At 39.3% G+C, this 19,413-nt stretch overlaps 1 protein-coding gene across 3 annotated transcripts in view; it reads right to left on the minus strand.

The window, feature by feature from the left end:
- The window catches only part of Pex1 (peroxisomal biogenesis factor 1), a 67,418-nt gene that overhangs the window by 16,618 nt on the left and 31,387 nt on the right, over positions 1-19,413 (minus strand). For all 3 annotated transcript variants that reach the window (XM_029558352.1, XM_017795463.2, XM_008822543.3), the window contains 9 exons: positions 18,475-18,598; positions 18,150-18,259; positions 16,598-16,680; positions 14,441-14,573; positions 9,788-9,884; positions 8,808-8,978; positions 6,523-6,677; positions 3,124-3,313; positions 2,482-2,648 (listed from right to left, as the gene is read on the minus strand). In XM_029558352.1, the coding sequence (XP_029414212.1) occupies positions 2,482-2,648; positions 3,124-3,313; positions 6,523-6,677; positions 8,808-8,978; positions 9,788-9,884; positions 14,441-14,573; positions 16,598-16,680; positions 18,150-18,259; positions 18,475-18,598 (1,230 nt within the window). The remainder of the gene's footprint in view (positions 1-2,481; positions 2,649-3,123; positions 3,314-6,522; positions 6,678-8,807; positions 8,979-9,787; positions 9,885-14,440; positions 14,574-16,597; positions 16,681-18,149; positions 18,260-18,474; positions 18,599-19,413) is intronic.

The raw sequence follows: 19,413 nt of genomic DNA on the forward strand, positions 1-19,413 counted from the left end.
CGGTTAATTGTATCTTACATCTCCTGGGTAACAGTTCATCAGGGAGCCCAAGGTAGGAACTCAGGGTAGGAACCTGGAGGCAGGAGCTGAAGCAAAGGCCATGGGGGAACACTGCTTACTGGCTTGCTCTCCCTGGCCCCAATTCAGCCTGCTTTCTTATATAACACAGGTCCACCTGCCCAGGGATGGCACCACCCACAGTGGGCTGGGCCCTCCCACATCACTCAACAATCAAGAAGATGCCCCAGAGACATGGCCACAGGCCAATCCAAAGAAGGCAATTCCCCAAATGAGGCTCCCTCAACCCAGGTGTGTCAAGTTGACACTAAAGCTATCCAGCATAACTGACCCCTTGTCAACTTGACACACAAACATCACTATTGAACCATAAACTTTCCAATTTCTGTCCCCAAGATATGATGTTAATCTCACAATATAAGACAGTACAACCTTAAAACCCCCACAGTCCTTAAAAAATGCAAACACTTAAAAGTCCATAGTCTCTTTAAAAGTCTCTTAACTGTGGGCCTCTGTAAAATCCAAAATAAGTACTGTCTTATTTCAAAGGGAAGATTCGGGCACACCTAAGCAAAACCAAAGTCCAGCAGGGTACCTCAAGGCTGGACATCTGGGATTCACTCACGATCTTCTGAACTCCAAAGGGTTCTGGAAGCTCTACTTCTCTGACTCTGCCATCCACAGCACACACAGCTCATCTTGCAGACCTAGACCAGCTCCATTCCACACCTACTGCTGTCCTTGGTGGTCGTCCCACAATCCTGGCATCTCCAAAAAGCTGGGGTCTCCAGTGAAACTGAGGCTACACCTTCATCAATGCCGCTTATTGCCTCCTGGGGTGCAAAGCCTCAGATTCTCTCCATGACCCCTTCAATCCTGGGGTCTTCACTGCAACTGAAGCTGCACTTTCACCTTGGCCTTTCCTGGCCTCTCAGGGTACCAAGCCTCAGCTGCTCTCCGTGACCCCTTCATGCTTTCAACACCAGAAGCATGCAGGAGACTCTTGTATGTTACCAAGTCCTGCTTCCAGCTACAGATGGAGGTTGGGTCCCCTCTGTGTGCTGACCCTGAGGAAATACCTCCCAAAAGATTTCACCACAGTGATGCTGATCTCTTGTTACAGCTGATTTTGCAGCCCCAGGTAACCAGCATCAATTGTCCCAGTAAAGCAAAGGTTTTACTTCATGTTCTGGTCTCTTCTTAATCACCGTGCATTCTTCAGCCCCAGTTGACCAGAACCCACAGATTCTCAATTCAAAATATCACACAAACAGCCCTGATAGTCTCTGCTTCCCTTTGAAGTTTCACAAGCCAGGCCTCCATCATCCACAACTCTTTCCACATAACTGTTCCTAGCTCCACAGAGGAACAAACTCTAAGCACTCAATGGCTTTTCCAGCCCAAAGTTCCAAACACCTCCACAATCCTCCTTAAAACACCAAGGTCAGGTCTGTCACAGCAATACCCCACTCCTGGTACCAACTTCTGTCCTAGTTTGTTTCTACACTGCTGTGACAAAACACTCTGACCAATACCAACTTGGGGAGGAAACAGTTTACTTTATCTTACATCTCCTGGGTCACAGTTCATCACGGAGCCCAAGGTAGGAACTCAGGGTAGGAACCTGGAGGCAGGAGCTGAAGCAAAGGCCATGGGGGAACACTGCTTACTGGCTTGCTCTCCTGGCCCCTGCTCAGCTTGCATTCCTATGCAACACAGGCTCACCAGTCCAGGGGTGGCACCACCCATCACTCAACAATCAAGACGATGTCCCACAGACATGGCCACAGGCCAGTCCTATAGAGGAAATTCCCCAATTGAGGCTCCCTCAACCCAGGTGTGTCAAGTTAACACTAAAGCTATCCAGCACACAGCTACATACAATCCAAAGTCCTTACTCACTTCTTTACTATTTTGCACAAGTCTCTGATCTCATGCAATGATCCTCATTTATTAGATCTCTGATTCAACACTCTACATCCGAGACTCCACTCCCTCTTTATCTTGCCATCTACCTAGTTCATACTTCTTGCCAACTTTGCCTTTCTAGGACTAATGCCCAGAGTCTAGAAAGCTGGCTTTATTCACCAGTCCTGTGAACCTAGAGGTCTCTCTACCTCCAACACTCTTCCTATCTGTTTGTTAAAATCACAGCAGATAGTTTGCTGTCCTTTAGTAAAATCCGAATGACTCAAGTGAAACTGAATTATGAAATTGACATATTTACATTTACAGGGAAGGAATATATCAAGTACTTAAAACAATTTGGTAAAGATCCCAAAATAGTGCTGGTATTTCTTGGGTAGCTTAGTAAATATGTGTTCAATCAAATGAAAATTGCATAAGCCAACAAATAAAGACAAAGACAATTTCTTCTGGCCATTAGTGCTTGGGGTGTGTGTGTGTTTGTGTGTGTGTGTGTGTGTGTGTGTGTGTGTGTGTATGTTTTATGTTTGACATTACCTTGGCTGGTAACTGGATAGTATCCATCAGTATCTGTCGAACTTCATGTAATCCACCAATCTTATCCCAGCCTACGTCTCTAGGTTTATGCAGGTTGACATTTCGCAGAGATGCAGGAATAAATCCATCAAGAGCCTTTTGGAAGTCCAATGTTGTTAAAATCAATTCTGTTTAAAAATAAACAAAAGCTTCTTTTGGCAGTCATATTTCAATATATATTTTCTTTCTTTCTTTCTTTCTTTCTTTCTTTCTTTCTTTCTTTCTTTCTTTCTTTCTTTCTTTCTTTCTTTCTTTCTTTCTTTCTTTCTTTCTTTCTTTCTTTCTTTCTTTCTTTCTTTCTTTCTTTCTTTCTTTCTCTTTTTTTGAGACAAGATCTGCACGTAGCCCAGATGGCCTGAAACTCATCAGGCTGGCCTAGATTTCATAGAGATCCACCTGTCTCTGCCTCCTGAGTGCTAGGATACAAGGTTCACACCACCACACCCTGTGCAATATATGATTTTTAAAAATATGCCGTAATATTAGCTGGAAATGCCAGTTTTCTACTCAAATAGTAGCTATGATGGAATATATATAACTCTTGCCTTGCTAATTACATTTCTTCACAACAGAACGAGGCTCAGGTTTAGTAGCACAGCATACCTTCCCTGGTGGAGATACACTGACGAGAGATATAAGAGTGTATGGCTCGATCCACAAGTATGGTAAAATCTCTAGCCACAAACCCTTCTGTTTCTTTGGCTATGCACTGCAGGTCAAGATCAGCGAACTTGTTCAAATCACAGTCCAGTTTATTTTTCACTATGTTGTGCAGAATTTCACATCTTTGCTCCTTAAGAAAAAACCCACAAAATTCAAATTACTATCTTTTTAACTGTAATTTTCATTAGTTGCCTGTCACTTAACAATGGGATTATATTCTGAGAAATGCCTCCCAGACTGTATGAATACTGTAGAGTGTTCTTACACAAACTTAGACAGTACAGACTAGCAAATACTCAGAGTACACGGTCCAGTCCACTCCTCTGCCAGATCTACTCTGGAAAGAAATATTTGTCCACTATCAGCATATCCCATTGCTACAGTGATTCAGCGGCCTTCACATCAGTACTTCACCCCCACATTTACAGTATGTGATGAATAACTTTGAATTGTTTAAACCAGAGTCAATGGCACAGTTGGGTCTAACTTTTTCCTTCAAAATCATAAACATTCTTTTTGCTTTGGCCATGATCCTATCAGCGGGATATATTTCTGCATCTGGTCTTCAATCCAGGTCACTATAGGTTTCCCCCTTCCTGATAAAGGCTATTCTCAAGTTCTTGGTCTTGTGGCCTTTCTATCAAGTCAGTCCTTTATGGTCTTGGTGTTTTGTTCTTAATTCTTTAAGACTGTAGCTATGGGCCGGGTGTGGTGGCGCATGTTTTTAATCCCAGCACTTGTGAGGCAGAGGCAGGCTGATCTCCATGAGTTCAAGGCCGGCCTGGTCAGAACAGCTGGGGCTACAGGGAGAGCCTGTCTCAAAAAGCCGAAAAAAAAAAAAAAAAAAGACTGTAGCTATGGTGGAACTGGACATCACCGACTAGCAAGCAATAATCACCATTGATTTTGTTCCTTCTTAGCCCCTAACCTCTTTTTAGTTTCATTCCAGATCAATGACTTCTTATGGCAACTTCCTGGCAACATTTGTAGTGAATTTTGCAAGCAACAGGCCATAGTGAACAAAACAGTATTGATGTGAAAACAAGAACAGGAGAAAACACAATCAAGAGACGTGGTAAATATGAGATATATGAGGCACACAGTTTTCCAGTAAGTATTGTTAATGCATAGAAGATGTATACTCTAAAATATGATAAAAATAGCAAATACAAAACCAGTGAAATAGTTATCATTTTGAAGTATTAAATATTGTACAAAATTGTTATGACTGTCAGTACAGGATCTACTTAGACCACCATCACTGCATACACATGATGGGTTGGAACAGGACACTGTGAGTACAGCTACAAAGTCACTAGGCAATAGTCCTGTTGGACCACCTTCATGTATGTGGTCCATCAGTGACCAAATGTCATTATGTGATACATGAATACATGCATTAGGCTGACATAATGACAGAAAGTAGGCTAGTGGCTACTTGGGATGAAGTGGAGGAGGGATGGATTGCCAAGGGGCCTAGGATACCAGGAATCGTGGAAATGTTTCTTACCTCAACAGTGGCAATGGTTTTGTGGTACGTACATGTGATAAAACTGATCAAATTATACACTTCAATTATTTGAATCTGTCATACTTCAACCATACCTCAGGAAAACTGCGTAAGAGCCACACTGATAAATGATTGCCATCTTTCTCTGAGAAAGAACTTTTTTTTGTTTTGTTTTGTTTTGTTTTTTTGAAACAGGGTCTCTCTGTAGCTCCAGCTGTCCTGGAACTCACTATGTAGACCAGGCTGGCCTTGAACTCACAGAGATCCACCTGCCTCTGCCTCCCAAGTGCTGGGACTACAGGTGTGCACCACCATGCCCGGCAAGAAAGAACATTTTAAGTAATATCTGGTTCCTTAAGAGTTTTTGTTGTTGTTCTTATACCATTTCTAAAAACATATCCAATGATCAGTATCACTATCATTTTGTTATTTTACTGGTTTTTTGGTGCTGAGTATCAAAGCTAGGCAAACACTCTACCACTGAGCTACATCCTCAGCCTTCTGTTACATGGACTGACAGGTAAAATACTTCGGGTCTTCAACAATAGTTAAACAGCATAGGGTCTGAATATCTAGGGCAGATACTAAGTGAGACTTTTACTACTCCTTTTTCTTTTTCTTTTTTTAAAAAATATTTTATTTATTATTTTATGTGTATGCATGTATTGCCTGCGTGTAGGTAAGTGCACCCATGCTGTGCAATGCCCGCAGAGGACAGAAGAGGCTGTCAGAGTCCCTGGAACTGGAGTTACAGACAGTTGTTAGCTGCCATGTGGGTGCTGGGATTTGAACCCAGGTCTTCTGCAAGAACAGCCAGTGTTCTTAACCTCTGAGCCATCTCTCTAGCCCCTCCTTTGTCTTTCTGAGATGGGGTCTCACTATGTAGCCCTGGTTGCCTGGAACTTTCTATATAGACCTATATAGCCTAGAACTCACAGAGATCCTCCTGCTTCTGCTTCCTGAGTCGTGGGATTAAAGGCATGTGCCACCAGACATGAACCTAGGTGAGAATTTTATTTATTTCAATATTTATTTATTTATGTATTTATTCATTCATTCATTTATTTATTTTTGAGACAGGATAGTTCAGTTAGCCTGGAGCTCTCTATGTAAACCAGGCTGGCCTCAATCTCACACAGATCCACCTTGCCTCTGCCTCCCCAGTGCTGAGATTAAAGGCATGCGCCACCATGCTCAGCTAGGTGAGAATTTTAACCAAGAACCTCAAGTAGGCTTGCCAGTCTAGATATACTTCTTTTGTTCATTGCCACTAAATACTTCATGTGCCTAAGATCCCAAAAGGAGAAAAATGTTTAATCAAATGCCTACCCACATTTTTCACAGTTCTTCCTCATTCAGAAGAAATGTTTTTATAAATGCTGCTTTTTCAGAAGGTATGTAATATTTCAGATGGTTATAAATTACAATCTGTGCTCCTTGCACACTATGCACCAAATGTTGCTTTTAAATATCTTTGTGATCCCTTAGAGGCAGTAAGTTTAAAGCTATAACTTATTAATAAAATAAAAATAATTTCTATGAAAAGACTAGAGCCGAATAATCTTTATAATAAGTACATTACCAGGCTGGAGAGATAGCTCAGTGGTTAAGAACACTGGTTGTTCTTGCAGAAGACCTGGGTTCAAATCCCAGCAGCCACATGGCAGCTAACAACTGTCTGTAACTCCAGTCCCAGGGGATCCAACAGCCTCTTCTGAACTCCACCAGCATTGCAAGACATGGGTACACTTATCTACATGCAGGCAATACATGCGTACACATAAAAAATAAAAATAATAATAAAATTTAAAAAATAATAAGTACATTACCTGATTAGGAGGTTGAATGTGTTGGACACACTGAAATATGTGAATTCCTTGAGCAGATACAAGTGCAGGATGTAGAGAACGCTGAAACTGGCTTGTGGCAATCAGCGCAACCAAGCTTCCCAAGGAAATAAACTCTTTGATCATATCATTCAAAGCTAGGAGGCAATATAGCATAAAAGCTCAGAGGAAAAAAAAAATCAGTGAAAATTCAAAAATTGTACATTCATGAAAAATACTAACTTAATATTGAACTTTAAGATGGATCAGTGCTTTCATATTTTTAAAAAATTAATTCTTCTATACATTAAGTGATGTATCTAGTGAGGACTTAATATGGGCCAGGCTCTGATTAATCCAATGGAGTACTGGAGGCACTGTAAACTCAGACTATACACTCAGAACAAATACTGAGGTTCTGTAAAAAGGCATAAAAAGGCATCTCTGGGGTGATTTTATTTAGCATAACATGGTCATATTTCTTTTTTTAATTTTATTTATTATTTTTTGTTTTATGTGTATGAGTGTACAGCCTGCCATGTGTGTAAGTGTACCCAGGTTGTGCAAACCTGACGGAGGTCAGAAGAGGGCGTCAGATTGCCTGGTACTGGAATTACAGATGGTTGTTAGGCACCATGTGGGTGCTGGGAATGGAACATGGGTCCTCTGCAAGAGCAGCCAATGCTCTTAACCACTGAGCCATCTCTCCACCCCCATATGGTCATATTTCTAACACTTCCTAAATAATCCCTTTCTATTCAAGATCATGTAAGCTTTGGCATGTGACAGAACTGAAACAACTATTAGTAAAGTATATCTGAGTCCTGATCCAGAAATTTGCAATGTTTCCTTAAATACAAGATCAGTAGATTCAGTGTTTCGGAGTAAGTCTGAATCTGGATGACACTAGTTTCCACAGGTGGCATAGAATTTAAAAGTTGAGAACAATACCAGTCATAATACCTAAGCTACTCTTGCTATTCCCTGTGTTGACTTTGGCTCTCTAAAACCACAGCAGTCCATGCTGCCAGTTCCTCCAGCCTCCCATCCTCACACTCCAAGCCACACATGGCATATTCCTTAACATTCTATGATTTCTTGTGCCTCTGTGCCTTTCTTTGTGGATCATACTTACTTTGCTTCTACATTAACAGGAAATTGCTTTACATCACTCTTTAAGTCTCCATTAAAACTTGGTTCAGTGACCAGCATCTCCAAAAGCCTTCCCTGAAATGTCTTACCTAGTTCACTTCATTCCTGCTTTGGGTTAGATGCCTGCATTGTACCATACACATACTTCTAGTACAGTGTATCTTACCACTTTGTAGTTGGCAGCCTTGGGTCACTACTTATCGCTCACTTCCCATTTACTGACTTGTAAAACCAGAGGAAACCTGCATGTGCACTACAAAGCAACCCCTCTCAACCCTTCTCCCTGAAACAGGTCACATACAGTGACTACCAATTTTACTAACATGCACTGAAGTTGTTCTTTCCTTTCCCCAACTTAGAGAAGACTGTATACAAGTTAAGTATTCAACAAATAATTTGTTAACTAAGAATAAATATGTAAATTAAACAATTTCTAGCAAGTAAAGAACACAAAGGCCCCAAAATACCAAGTATTTTCACTGCCCTTCCTCTGCCATTTTTCTAAAACAGAACTGGAGAATACTACCAGGCACCTCAAAAAAAAAAAAAACAAAAACAAAAACAAAAAAAAAACCACAACACAACATGTACACTATTGTCTCAAAATAACAAATTCAGGGCCAACAAGATGGTCAGTGGGTAAAGGTAAAGGTGTTTGCTGCCAAGCCTGATGACCTGAGTTTGATCCACAGGATGCACATGGAAGGAGAAAAGAACAGACTCCCAAAAGTTGTCCTTTGATCTCCTCATGTCCACTCTGGCATGTAAATGCCCCCTACCCCTGCCCTGCCCACAAAATAAATAAAAATATAATTTTAAAAAATTAAAAATAGGGGCTGGAGAGATGGTTCAGAGGTTAAGAACACTGGCTGTTCTTGCAGAAGATGCGGGTTTGAATCCCAGCACCTATATGGCAGCTAACAACTGTCTGTAACTCCAGTTCCAGGAGATCTGACAGCTTCTTCTGTTCTCCGCGGGAACTGCACAACACTGGTGCACTTACCTACATGCAGGCAATACACACACACACATAAAACATAATAAATATTTTTTTAATTAAAAATAGATTTACCATTAAAACTAAAAATGCTGACTGAGAATTGAAAAAGGCCCTAAATCAGTAGAGGGTGTATTACCATGTGCGAGCCGCTGGCTCTGTACTGTTTCAGGGCTGTGTTCCTGTTCTGGGGCAGCGGGCAGTCCAGCGATAAGGTCCAGGTCGTCCAGCAGGATAACTGATGGCTGCCTCCAGGCAGCCTCTGCAAATGCCGCCTCCAGGCTTTTTTGTACGCTTTCAAGCCTTTTTCCTTAATACAGAAGATATGGTTTCTATGTTATTTCAAGGCTCGACATTTCAGACTACTCTTTGGAAGCAGCAGAGCTCAATATCAATTTAACTATAAACATTAAATCCATGTTCTATTAATATACCAATCACAAAAAAGTGTTAATCTTTGACATAGTTCAATTCATATCTCAAAGGACTCAAAGTTCCAAATTTTATCACTAAGGAAGGGAATGTGCTACTGCGATTTTATCTGTATGCATTCATCCAAATCTCACTTCAAAGAGCATTTCAGATGGCTTACAGTAAAACTATAAATTAAAAACAGGATGTAGGGAGTAAGGGGTTAAGGTTTAAATCAACCACTAATGCAACTGCCTGGAGCTCCTAGAGCTATATAATTCAATGACAAATATGGCTTCAGATTTGTTCAAGACGAGTTGCAAAATTTTAATTTCCAAAGGAAAGAAAGCTTACACGTTTATAAGCTAAGGCAAAGGCTTCCTGTTACTTAGCTCTAAATTAAAATTTTTTCATGAAGCTTCAAGCAAGATTAAAACCTCATTATAAGTGGGCATGGTAGCACATACCTTTAATCCCAGCACTAGGGAGGCAGAGACAGGCAGATCTCTGTGAGATTGAGGCCAACCTGGTCTACATAGCGAGTTCTAGATCAGCTGGAGCTACCGGGAGACCTTGTCTCAAAAAACCAAAAACCCAATAAAACAAAACACAAAAAACAAAATACTTCCTTATAGCAAATGAAGTAATGAGTTTTTTAAAAACCATTTTAAAAATTCTCATTTTATATGTAATATTTTTTACTCATACCTCGTAAAGCTTTACAGTCTACTATTTCCACATGGGCATCCAGTATGTCACGCGCTTCTTTACAGATTGCTTTGGCTAATGTTGATTTTCCACTTCCCTGGAAAATAATTGCTTTATCAGAATTCTCAATTTATTTAACTACAGAAATAGTTTCTTAAGGCTGGAGAGACAGCTCAATGATTAAGAACCTTTGCTGCTCTTGCAGAAGACCAGGGTTCAGCTCCCAGGACCTACATGGTGGCTCATAACTACCTAATGCTAGTTCCAGGGAATTCAAAGCCCTCTTCTGGCCTTCATGGGCACCAGGCACCCATGTAGTATACATATATACATGCAAGCACTCACACATACATGAAATAAAAACAAAACAAATTAAATATATATATATATTTTTTTTCTTTTTGGTCTTTTTGAGACAGGATCTCTCTGTAGCCACAGCTGGCCTGGATTCGCTGTGGAGACTAGGCTGGCCTCGAACTCACAGAGATCTGCCTGCCTCTGCCTCCCGAGTGCTGGAATTAAAGGCGTGAGCCACCATGCCCGCTTTATTTTTTATTTTTATGTGTATGAGTGTATTGTCTGCATGTAAGTGAGCGTACCAGTGTCGTGCAATGCTGCAGAAAAACAAAACAATTTTTTTTCCAAAGAAATAGCTTTTATCATTGTGGCAGCCTCATCAATCAATAAAGAGATACTAATCTAGGTGCAGAGCAGGATTCTGGTGCTACTGAAATGTGGCTCTTTTAAGTCGTCAATGTTTTAGGTACCCTATATCCATTATAGTGCATACACAGAAAATAAACTAATTTTACCTGCTAGTTAAAACAACCTCTAATTTTAAATCAAAGCCTTAAAAAAAAAACATTGTTACAAGAAGTAAATAATATACACAGTAATTTTTCTAAAATAAAACATCCTCATTTAGATTTAATGATTTTAATGAGAAAAATAGATTACTAATTCCTTAATGATTGATGATCATTACTGTGACCACCAATTATGTAGAGTACAATTCTCAGACATTTTTTTTTCCTATGATGGACATGATCATATAACACGTTTTATGAGATGAGGCCTTGTCATGTTTCGTAGTCTGGCGTGGAACCTGGGATCCCCTGCCTTAACCTTTAAGAGTACTGGGGATTAGAGGCATGCACCATAGCTCTTTAGAGGCTAGTCAAGGAAACAGAATTGTCTACTTTTTTTTTTTTTTTTTTTGGTCTGCTTGAGAAAGGGTTTTCCTATAGCCCCAGCTGGCCTGGAACTCACAAGAGATCCACCTGCCTCTGCCTCCCAAGTGCTGGGATTAAAGGCATGTGCCACCATGCCCAGAAAATTGTCTACTTTAATTCCGTGCACTACTTTTTTCAAATAGAAGCTTTAGCTTTTCCTCATTATAAAATAACATAACAAAAATTAAAAATAATTATAAGGCTTGAGAGATAGCTCAGTGGTTAAAAGCATTGGCTGCTGTTGCAGAGGACCTGAGATCAGTTCCCAGCACCCACATGGCAGCTAACAACCACCCATAACTCAGGTTCTGGGGGATCCAAAGCTCCCTTCTGGTCTCTGCAGTCATTGCACACATGTGGTACACTTACTTACATATAGGCAAAACAGTCATACACATAAAAAAATTATAAATACTTAGCAAAGAAGGTGAAAAAAACTTCTGTGATCATTTTACCCTACATCAATTGTTTTGATGTTCATCATACTAAGCATTTCGTATTTTATGTAAATTTATAAAAATGGGACTAAAATATTCATGAAGTTTTATAATCTAATGTTTTTACTTAACAAATCACTGTCATCGTTCCATGTCAACAAGTATGGAGCTGCACTGCCTCTGTGGTGTATCCCTATTGTGTGTATCTTAAAGTGTGCTATCTATAATAAGGGGTGTACTCAACTGTAAGCTGTTTAACAAGTTACTTCTAGTATAATTTTCCCATTATAAAATCAAAATAAACATCCATACAAATATGTTTAGTGATTTTTCAGATCATTCTCTTAGAATAAATTTCTTGAAGTGGAATTATGACACCAAAAGTTACACACATTCAAACTTTTGCTAGACATTTGTATGGTGCACTGTAGCCTGGCCCAATCTGGTAGGTTTTTATAGTTCTTTGATTATAAGTTCCTTCTCTCAGTGTATTATTGCTTACCACTGTCATTTCTCTCAAGTCCAACAACCTTGCATTGATTCCAATTTTTTTCTGATTACTACAAACTAGAAAAAACATCCAAACTTGATCATGAAGTCTTAAAACTTTGGAGGTCCCCTATAAATAGGTACTGTCACCAGTTTATAGAATTGCATAATTACCACATTGAAGTCCCAATGTGGACTCCCAAGACTGAAGAAATTACAGGTGCTGGACAATGGAGCCCGCGTGTCATCATCTACTGTCTAGTCAGTCTTTTCTCCCGACTCAGAGCAACACACACTTGTGATACTTTCTATGTCTGTTTTCTCTCCCTTGAATGAGGCTAATTCTATGAATACAGATGAGACACAAAACTTAAACAGTCCATAGGTACATGACAGAGGAAAGACTCAGATCCAGGACCTCACATGTTCCTACTAACTATGCGGCTCCTAGGAGAGACTTCAGGAATCTGGTATCACAGAGTAGGATAAGGCTTAAAAAAAATTCTACCACAATGCTGCTTATGGGTAATTCAAAAACCACATAGAATAGTTGCTATATCTGAAATAAGAATTAGGAGAAAATGACTGAACTAGTAGTAACATGAAAAAGTTATTAAAATGGAATAAACAGCTGGGCATGGTGGCACATGCCTTTAATTTCAGCACTGAGGGTAGGCAGGGAATATGGAGACAGGGGGATCTTTGTGAGATGAGGCCAGCCTGGTCTACATAGTGAGTTCTGGGTCAGCTAGGAGTACAAGGAGACCCGGTCTCCAAAAGATCAAATACTGGGGCTGGAGAGATGGTTCAGCAGTTAAGAGCACTGACTGCTCTTGCAGAGGACCTGGGTTTGATTCCCAGCACCCACATGGAAGCTAAGAACTGTCCTTAACTCCTGTTCCAGGCGAATTCGAAGTCCTCTTCTGACTTCCACGGCATTGCACGACATGGGTGCACTCACATACATGCTGGCAATACACTCATACACATAAAATAAAAATAATAATAAAAATAAAATATTAAAAAAGATCTAATAAATTAAATTAAATGGGGAAAGTAGTGAAGGGAAATGAAGAAATCTTTCACACAGGCTAGAAGAGGGCATTGGGTTACCTGGAGCTGGAGTTACAGGTGGTTGTGAGTGACTCAATGTGGCTGGGAACTCAACTCTGGTCCTCTGCAACAGCAGTAATCACCATTTAACAATGCTGTATTATTTCCAGTGTGCAAAGATCACAGTGTGTTGTGTGCTGAAGAGAGATGGCTCGGTGGTTGAGAATAAGACAGTAAACCCCTTTAAAAGGTCGGGGATCTCAAGCAAGACAATAAAAGAATTAAAAGGAAAGAAGACACAAGTCACCAATATCAGAAAATATAGCAACACAGTAGATGTTGCAGGAATCTGGAATTAAGGCTACTAAGAGCAAATGGTTTTATGCTCATAAATTTGACACTAGAAGAATTAGACCAAATCTTTAAAAATCATCAACTTCTTGTCAACTAAGATGAAGCAAACTATGTGAATAGCCTGATAACCATTAATGGAGATGGTATTTACAATTAAACAGCTAATGGAGGCCAGGCATGGTGGCACAAGCCTTTAATCCCAGCACTCAAAAGGCAGAGGCAGAGGCAGGTGGATCTCTGGGAATTCAAGATCAAGGCCAGTTTGGTCTACAAAGTAAGTTCTAGGCCAGTCAGGGCTACACAGTGAGACTCTGTCTCAAAAAGTAAAACAAAAATAAAAAGCTAATGGTTTAAGGATTCTCCAGGCTTAGATGGGTTTGCTGGAGATTTTATCAAACAATTAAAGAGAAGGGACCATTGCCTCTTCATTTTATGAGGCCAGTAATACACAGCAAAGACAATAGAAGCAACAGGCTAATATCTCTCATAAACTTAGATACAAAAAAATCTAAATAGAACACTAGAAAATACAACTCAACAAGGCATGAAGAATGACTTACCACAACCAAATGGGATTTATTTAAAAATATACCAGTATGGGAGCTGGTGAGATAGCTCACTGGTTAAGAGCACTGGCTGCTCTTGCAGAGAACCCAGGATCAATTCCCAGCACCCACGTGATGGCTAACAACTGTCTCTAAGTCCAGTTCCAGGATATCCAACACCCTCTCTGGCCTCCATGGGCATTGCATGCATGTGGTGCACTTACATACATGTCAGCAAATCATTCATATACATAAAATAAATAAATATATATATACCAATACTATCAACACCTCACCAATAACCCAAAATCTAAAAAGCATATAACCATATCAATTGACACAGAAAAAGGGAAGAGAGAACATAAATTCATGAATCCATGAATTTGTAATTACTTCCCCAATACCTACTAGACACACAAAAATATTAATGAATGAACGATTGCTTTCTCCATCTTGCATTAAAAGTTCTTTATAACAGGTGAGCAAAAACCAAACACAGAAGAATGCAAAGCTAGTGAAAAGGAACACATTTTAATCATATACCTTTCCTCCAGTGAGCAAAATGCCACCATTCCTAAGTCCTGCAACAAGGGACATCAGCTGCCGAGACAAAGGGCGTCCCAGGAGGCTGTGAGTGATGTGCTCCATGGAGGATATGCCTAAGGAATTCACTCCTCTGAAAAAAATATATAAATGGTTATGTGACAAAGGCAGAAGCAGGATAAAATTTAGCTGTAAAAAGGCTACAACCTTCCTTCCTGGGCTAGTTAATGACTTTAAGAGAGTAAAATTTTAGAAAATCTCCTTTACTTGATTTTCAGGCTTTAAAATTACTTTTATCATCTCAGATATCTGCAGCAACTGGAGTTTTGCCTTAATAGGGTTACTTACTGGATCTATTAATACACAAAAACATTCTCCCATTCTCAAATAAGTTATAGTTTAGTAATCAATATAATCTAAAATGGGTGCTTCAGAAGTGCTTATTAGGCTAGGCATTGGTGGTGCACAGCACACCTTTAATCTCAGCACTTGAGAGGCAGAGGCAGGTGGATCTCTGTGAGATAGAGGCCAGCCTGGTCTCCATAGAAAGTTCCAGGTCAGCTGTGACTACAGGGAGATTAAAAAAAAAAAAAGAAGTGTGCTTATTAGAAAATGGAAACTTATTTCCTCTTGAATGTGACCTTTGAAATCCAGTTGAAACTGGACTTATACAATCTCTATTGTACAAATATTCAACTTGGGGCCAGAGAGATGGCTCAGTGGTTGAAAGCACTGACTGCTCTTACAGAGGACCCAAGCTCAATTCCTAGCACCTACATGGTGGCTAACAACCATCTGTAACTCCAGTTCCAGGGTATCTAATGCCCTCTTCTGACCTCCTCAGGCATTGCACAACATAGGTGCACTTACACACACACATAGGCAATACATTCATACACATAATATAAAAACAATAAATAAAAAAAATTTTTTTTTGGTCTTTTTGAAACAGGGTCTCCCTGTAGCCCCAGCTGTCCTGGAACTCACAATGTAGACCAGGCTGGCCTTGAACTCACAGAGATCAGCCTGCCTAAATATTTTAAAAAATAAATATTCAGGCTGGGTGTGGTGGCACATGCCTTTAATCCTAGCACTCAAGAGGCAGAGGCAGGTGAACCTCTTGTGAGTTCAAGGCCAGCTTGGTCTACATCATGAGTTCCAGGACAGCTGAGGCTACAGGGAGACCCTGACCCTGTCTCAAAAAGACCAAAAATAATAAATAAATAAATAAATAAATAAATAAATAAATAAATAAATATTCATGCCAGGCATGGTGTCACATGCCTTTAATCCCAGAACTCAGGAGGCAGAGGCAGGCAGGTCTCTGTGACTTCAAGACCATCCTGGTCTACATAGTGAGTTCCAGGCTATCTGGAGTTATAGGGAGATCCTGTCTCAAAAAAAAGACAATAAATAAATATTCAACTTAAGCTACTTTTTAATTTTTATAATAACTATATTCATAATTATGGAAATGGAATAATAAATTCCTCAAAGGGGAATCTAAAGAGATTTTATTCTATATTAATACATATTGTGTTGCACTTAAACATTTTCACTTTAATGTTTAATTCTTTTACTAAAACAGCTATAGATTATACAATAATATAAAAGTGCTTAAATCATTATAACATCTAGTAAAAAGCCACTGTGAAGAATTCTTAGAGTTAACATTTATATGAATGTTAATCATATTGTATAACAAATAAAGAAATTAAGAGAGGTTCTTTTTTAGATTTGTTTGTCTGAAAAATTGAGGAGACACAAAATTATCCCAATTATAAAAATAAGATAGTGAAGGAATAACTTAATTTGAAATATTTTTCAACAGTCAACCAATGCTTTTAGATTTAGCTTTTAAAATGCATTTATTTGCTCTAATAACTGTTGCTTCAGTCAAGTACATATGATCAGAAGATATTTGGTTAACTTTCTTCTCATATCAATTCTCAAAGTAAAATTTCTGGTAACATTAGTTATCTAACAAGACAATGCAAATTTCTAATCCATGTGTGGAGATACAAATAATCCTTGAAAAAAATCTACCAATGCATCTTAGAAAGACTTCATTGGCATTCACATCTACCTTAATATTTACACACAGAAGCCCTGCCAGAGAAAATGTCAAAACATACTAGTTTCACCATAGCTTCTTACCCCAAAGAGTTCAGCTTTAAAAAAGGAAGAATAAAGTCAATTTCCTCACTGTTTTCTTCTTTTACCATAGGGTCTAGAAGGACCTACAGCAGCAAGGAGAAATTAGATTTACATTTCAAAGTTATGTCTTTGGCCTGTTTCTTGGATCCCAGAAAAATGAATTGCTGATTCAGTTACTCCAGAGAAAATAGATACTGTGCATCCAAGAACATTCCCTAACACACCCTGACAACAATGTGCCCATGGAGAGAACACAAACATTTGTGGTCAGGACACAGAAAGGAGTGTTGCCTCCTTGGTACTTCCCACAGATGTACACGCTTTTTGATTTGGTTCACAGTGCTTACATCTGCACCTTCTCTGAATGGTACTCCTTCATTTATATCTCACAGGTAAAGAAACAAAATCTAGTTCCAAACCACTAAATTCTAAACGACCGGTGTATCTTCTTTTTTTTTCTCGATCTCTTTGAGACAAGGTCTCCCTGTACCCCCGCTGGCCTGGAACTCACTAGGTAAACCAGGCTGGACTTGAACTCACAGAGATCCTCCTACCTCGGCCTCCCAGGTTAAAGGTGTGTACCACCACACCCAGCTGACTGGTCTATTTTCAATTCTGTAACAGTGGAGGGTATAACTAAAACCCAGTATTCTTTTTTTTAAATATTTTATTTTTATTTTATGTGTATGAGTGTATTGCCTGCATGTATGTGAGTGCACCCATGTTGTGCAATGCCACGGAGGCCAGAAGAGGGCTTCGGATTCCCCTGGAGTTAAGGTTGGTTTGTAGCTGCCATGTGGGTGCTGGGAATTGAAGCCAAGTCCTCTGCAAGAGCAGTTAGTGTTCTTAACCACTGAGCCATCTCTCCAGCCCCTAAAACCCAGTATTCTAAAAAGACAAGCCCCAAAATACTTCTGGAAGAAAAGTGATGTGATAACATTTGTGAAGAGTTGAGAATTTAAGAATTGCTAAAATAGTATAAAAAAAGTCATATGAAAATATAAATTATAAATTATTATTAGTTTGTGTGTGCATGTGTGTGCACGTATGTGTGTGTGTTCGTGTATAAGTTTGGGTGGAGCATGTCACAGAACACATGTACAGTTCAGAGGACATTTGTGGAGACAGTTTTCTCCTTCAACCTTTTCACATGGGTTCCTGGAGTTGAACTCAGGTCCCCAGGTTTGTGCAGCAAGCATTTTTTTTTACCTGCTGAGCCACCTAGCAAACCCCAAAATACCAACTTCTAAAATCAATCCTCTAAAACTAAATTTTCAGTTGTTTAAAATAGTAGAACTTTTAATCATGACCCATTTGCCAGTTAACATTATTCTTGAAACTTAACTTAACTGAATTTTAAATTTAAGATAAATTAGTAACTTATATAGATAAATTACAGAGTAAAATATTTGAAATCAAGTTATTCCTTACTCTTATCATGTGGATTTCTAATATACTTCTGGATGTAAGCTCTCATAAAGAAACCCATACTTAATTGCCAATCACATACAACAAATATTACTTTACTAAATATTCAATAGTACATAATTACTTGAATTGAGATCTTCTGCAGCAGATGGGTACTCAAGAGAAAAATGGCTTTTCCTTTTTCCTTTTCTTTTTCCCAAGAATGAACTACACTCAGAGAAAACTCTTTCAACCCTATTAAGAAGGAAGTGATAAATGGAGTTAGTGATGAAACTAGGGTTTAATAATTGGATACGAAATATCAAACTTTACAGAATACAGGCATCCTTCAATATACAGAACACGGTGCAGTATTTTTCACTGTTTACATGTGACACAGGTTGGAAAAAGCAATAAAAAATGTAATTACTATCTCAGCAGGAAAAACACAACAACAGACTTTTACTCACCATCCTTAATTCTCAGCTTAATGGATTCTTTCTCTGATATTATCAAAGGAAGCACGGCGGTTGCAGCCTGCTGCAGCCATGACAACAGCCCCCTTTTCACATCTTCCTCACTCACGTCTTTAGGCTGCCAAAGAAAAGAACCGATTATCCTAACGTCTGACTTGATGTAACATTCTAATTCTTACATCTCTTCCTAACAAATGAAATCTTGCAAGCACAGGATTACAGGATGTTCAGCCTGCACAGACAGATGTGAGAACTGACAGGATGCTCAGCTGAGCATTGCTGTGGAACTGAAGAACCACTTAGGTAAACAGTACAAACTCCAAGTGATCTTTTTTCCCTCTAGGGCACTTCTCAAATATTATAATCTGATTCACTCAGTAACACCCCACCCCATTCTTCCTCAATCCTTCTACTATCAAGAAAGGAAAGCAGTCAGACATGGTGGTGTACATCTTTAATCCCAGCACTTGGGACAGAGGCTAGCCTAGTCTACATAGTTAGTTCCAGGCCAGCAAACTGTCTCAAAAAGATGGAAAACAAAAACAAAAACAAACAAAAAAACCCCTACTTCTTAGCTTGAAGCTGTGTGTGTGTGTGTGTGTGTGTGTGTGTGTGTGTGTGTGTGTGTGTGTAAGAGATAAAGAGAGACAAAAAGACAGAGACTGGTCAATGGCATGCAGACAGAAATCAGGAAGACCTTCTTTTCCTAATCAGAGGTAAAGGAACTGCAATAAAGCTTTCACCTTTCTTTAAAAAAAAAACTTTTTTTATTACAAAGAGAGGCAATTTTTAACATATTTTTCCAGAAATAACTTGAAGCAGGTTACATAAAAATATATATACAGGGCTGGAGAAATGGCTCAGCAGTTAAGAACACTGGTTGTTCTTGCAGAAGACCCGGGTTCGAATCCCAGCACCCACATGGCAGCTAGC

This window comes from Nannospalax galili, unplaced genomic scaffold (genome assembly GCF_000622305.1).
Source record: "Nannospalax galili isolate Female #2095 unplaced genomic scaffold, S.galili_v1.0 scaffold85, whole genome shotgun sequence".
NCBI lineage: Eukaryota > Metazoa > Chordata > Mammalia > Rodentia > Spalacidae > Nannospalax > Nannospalax galili.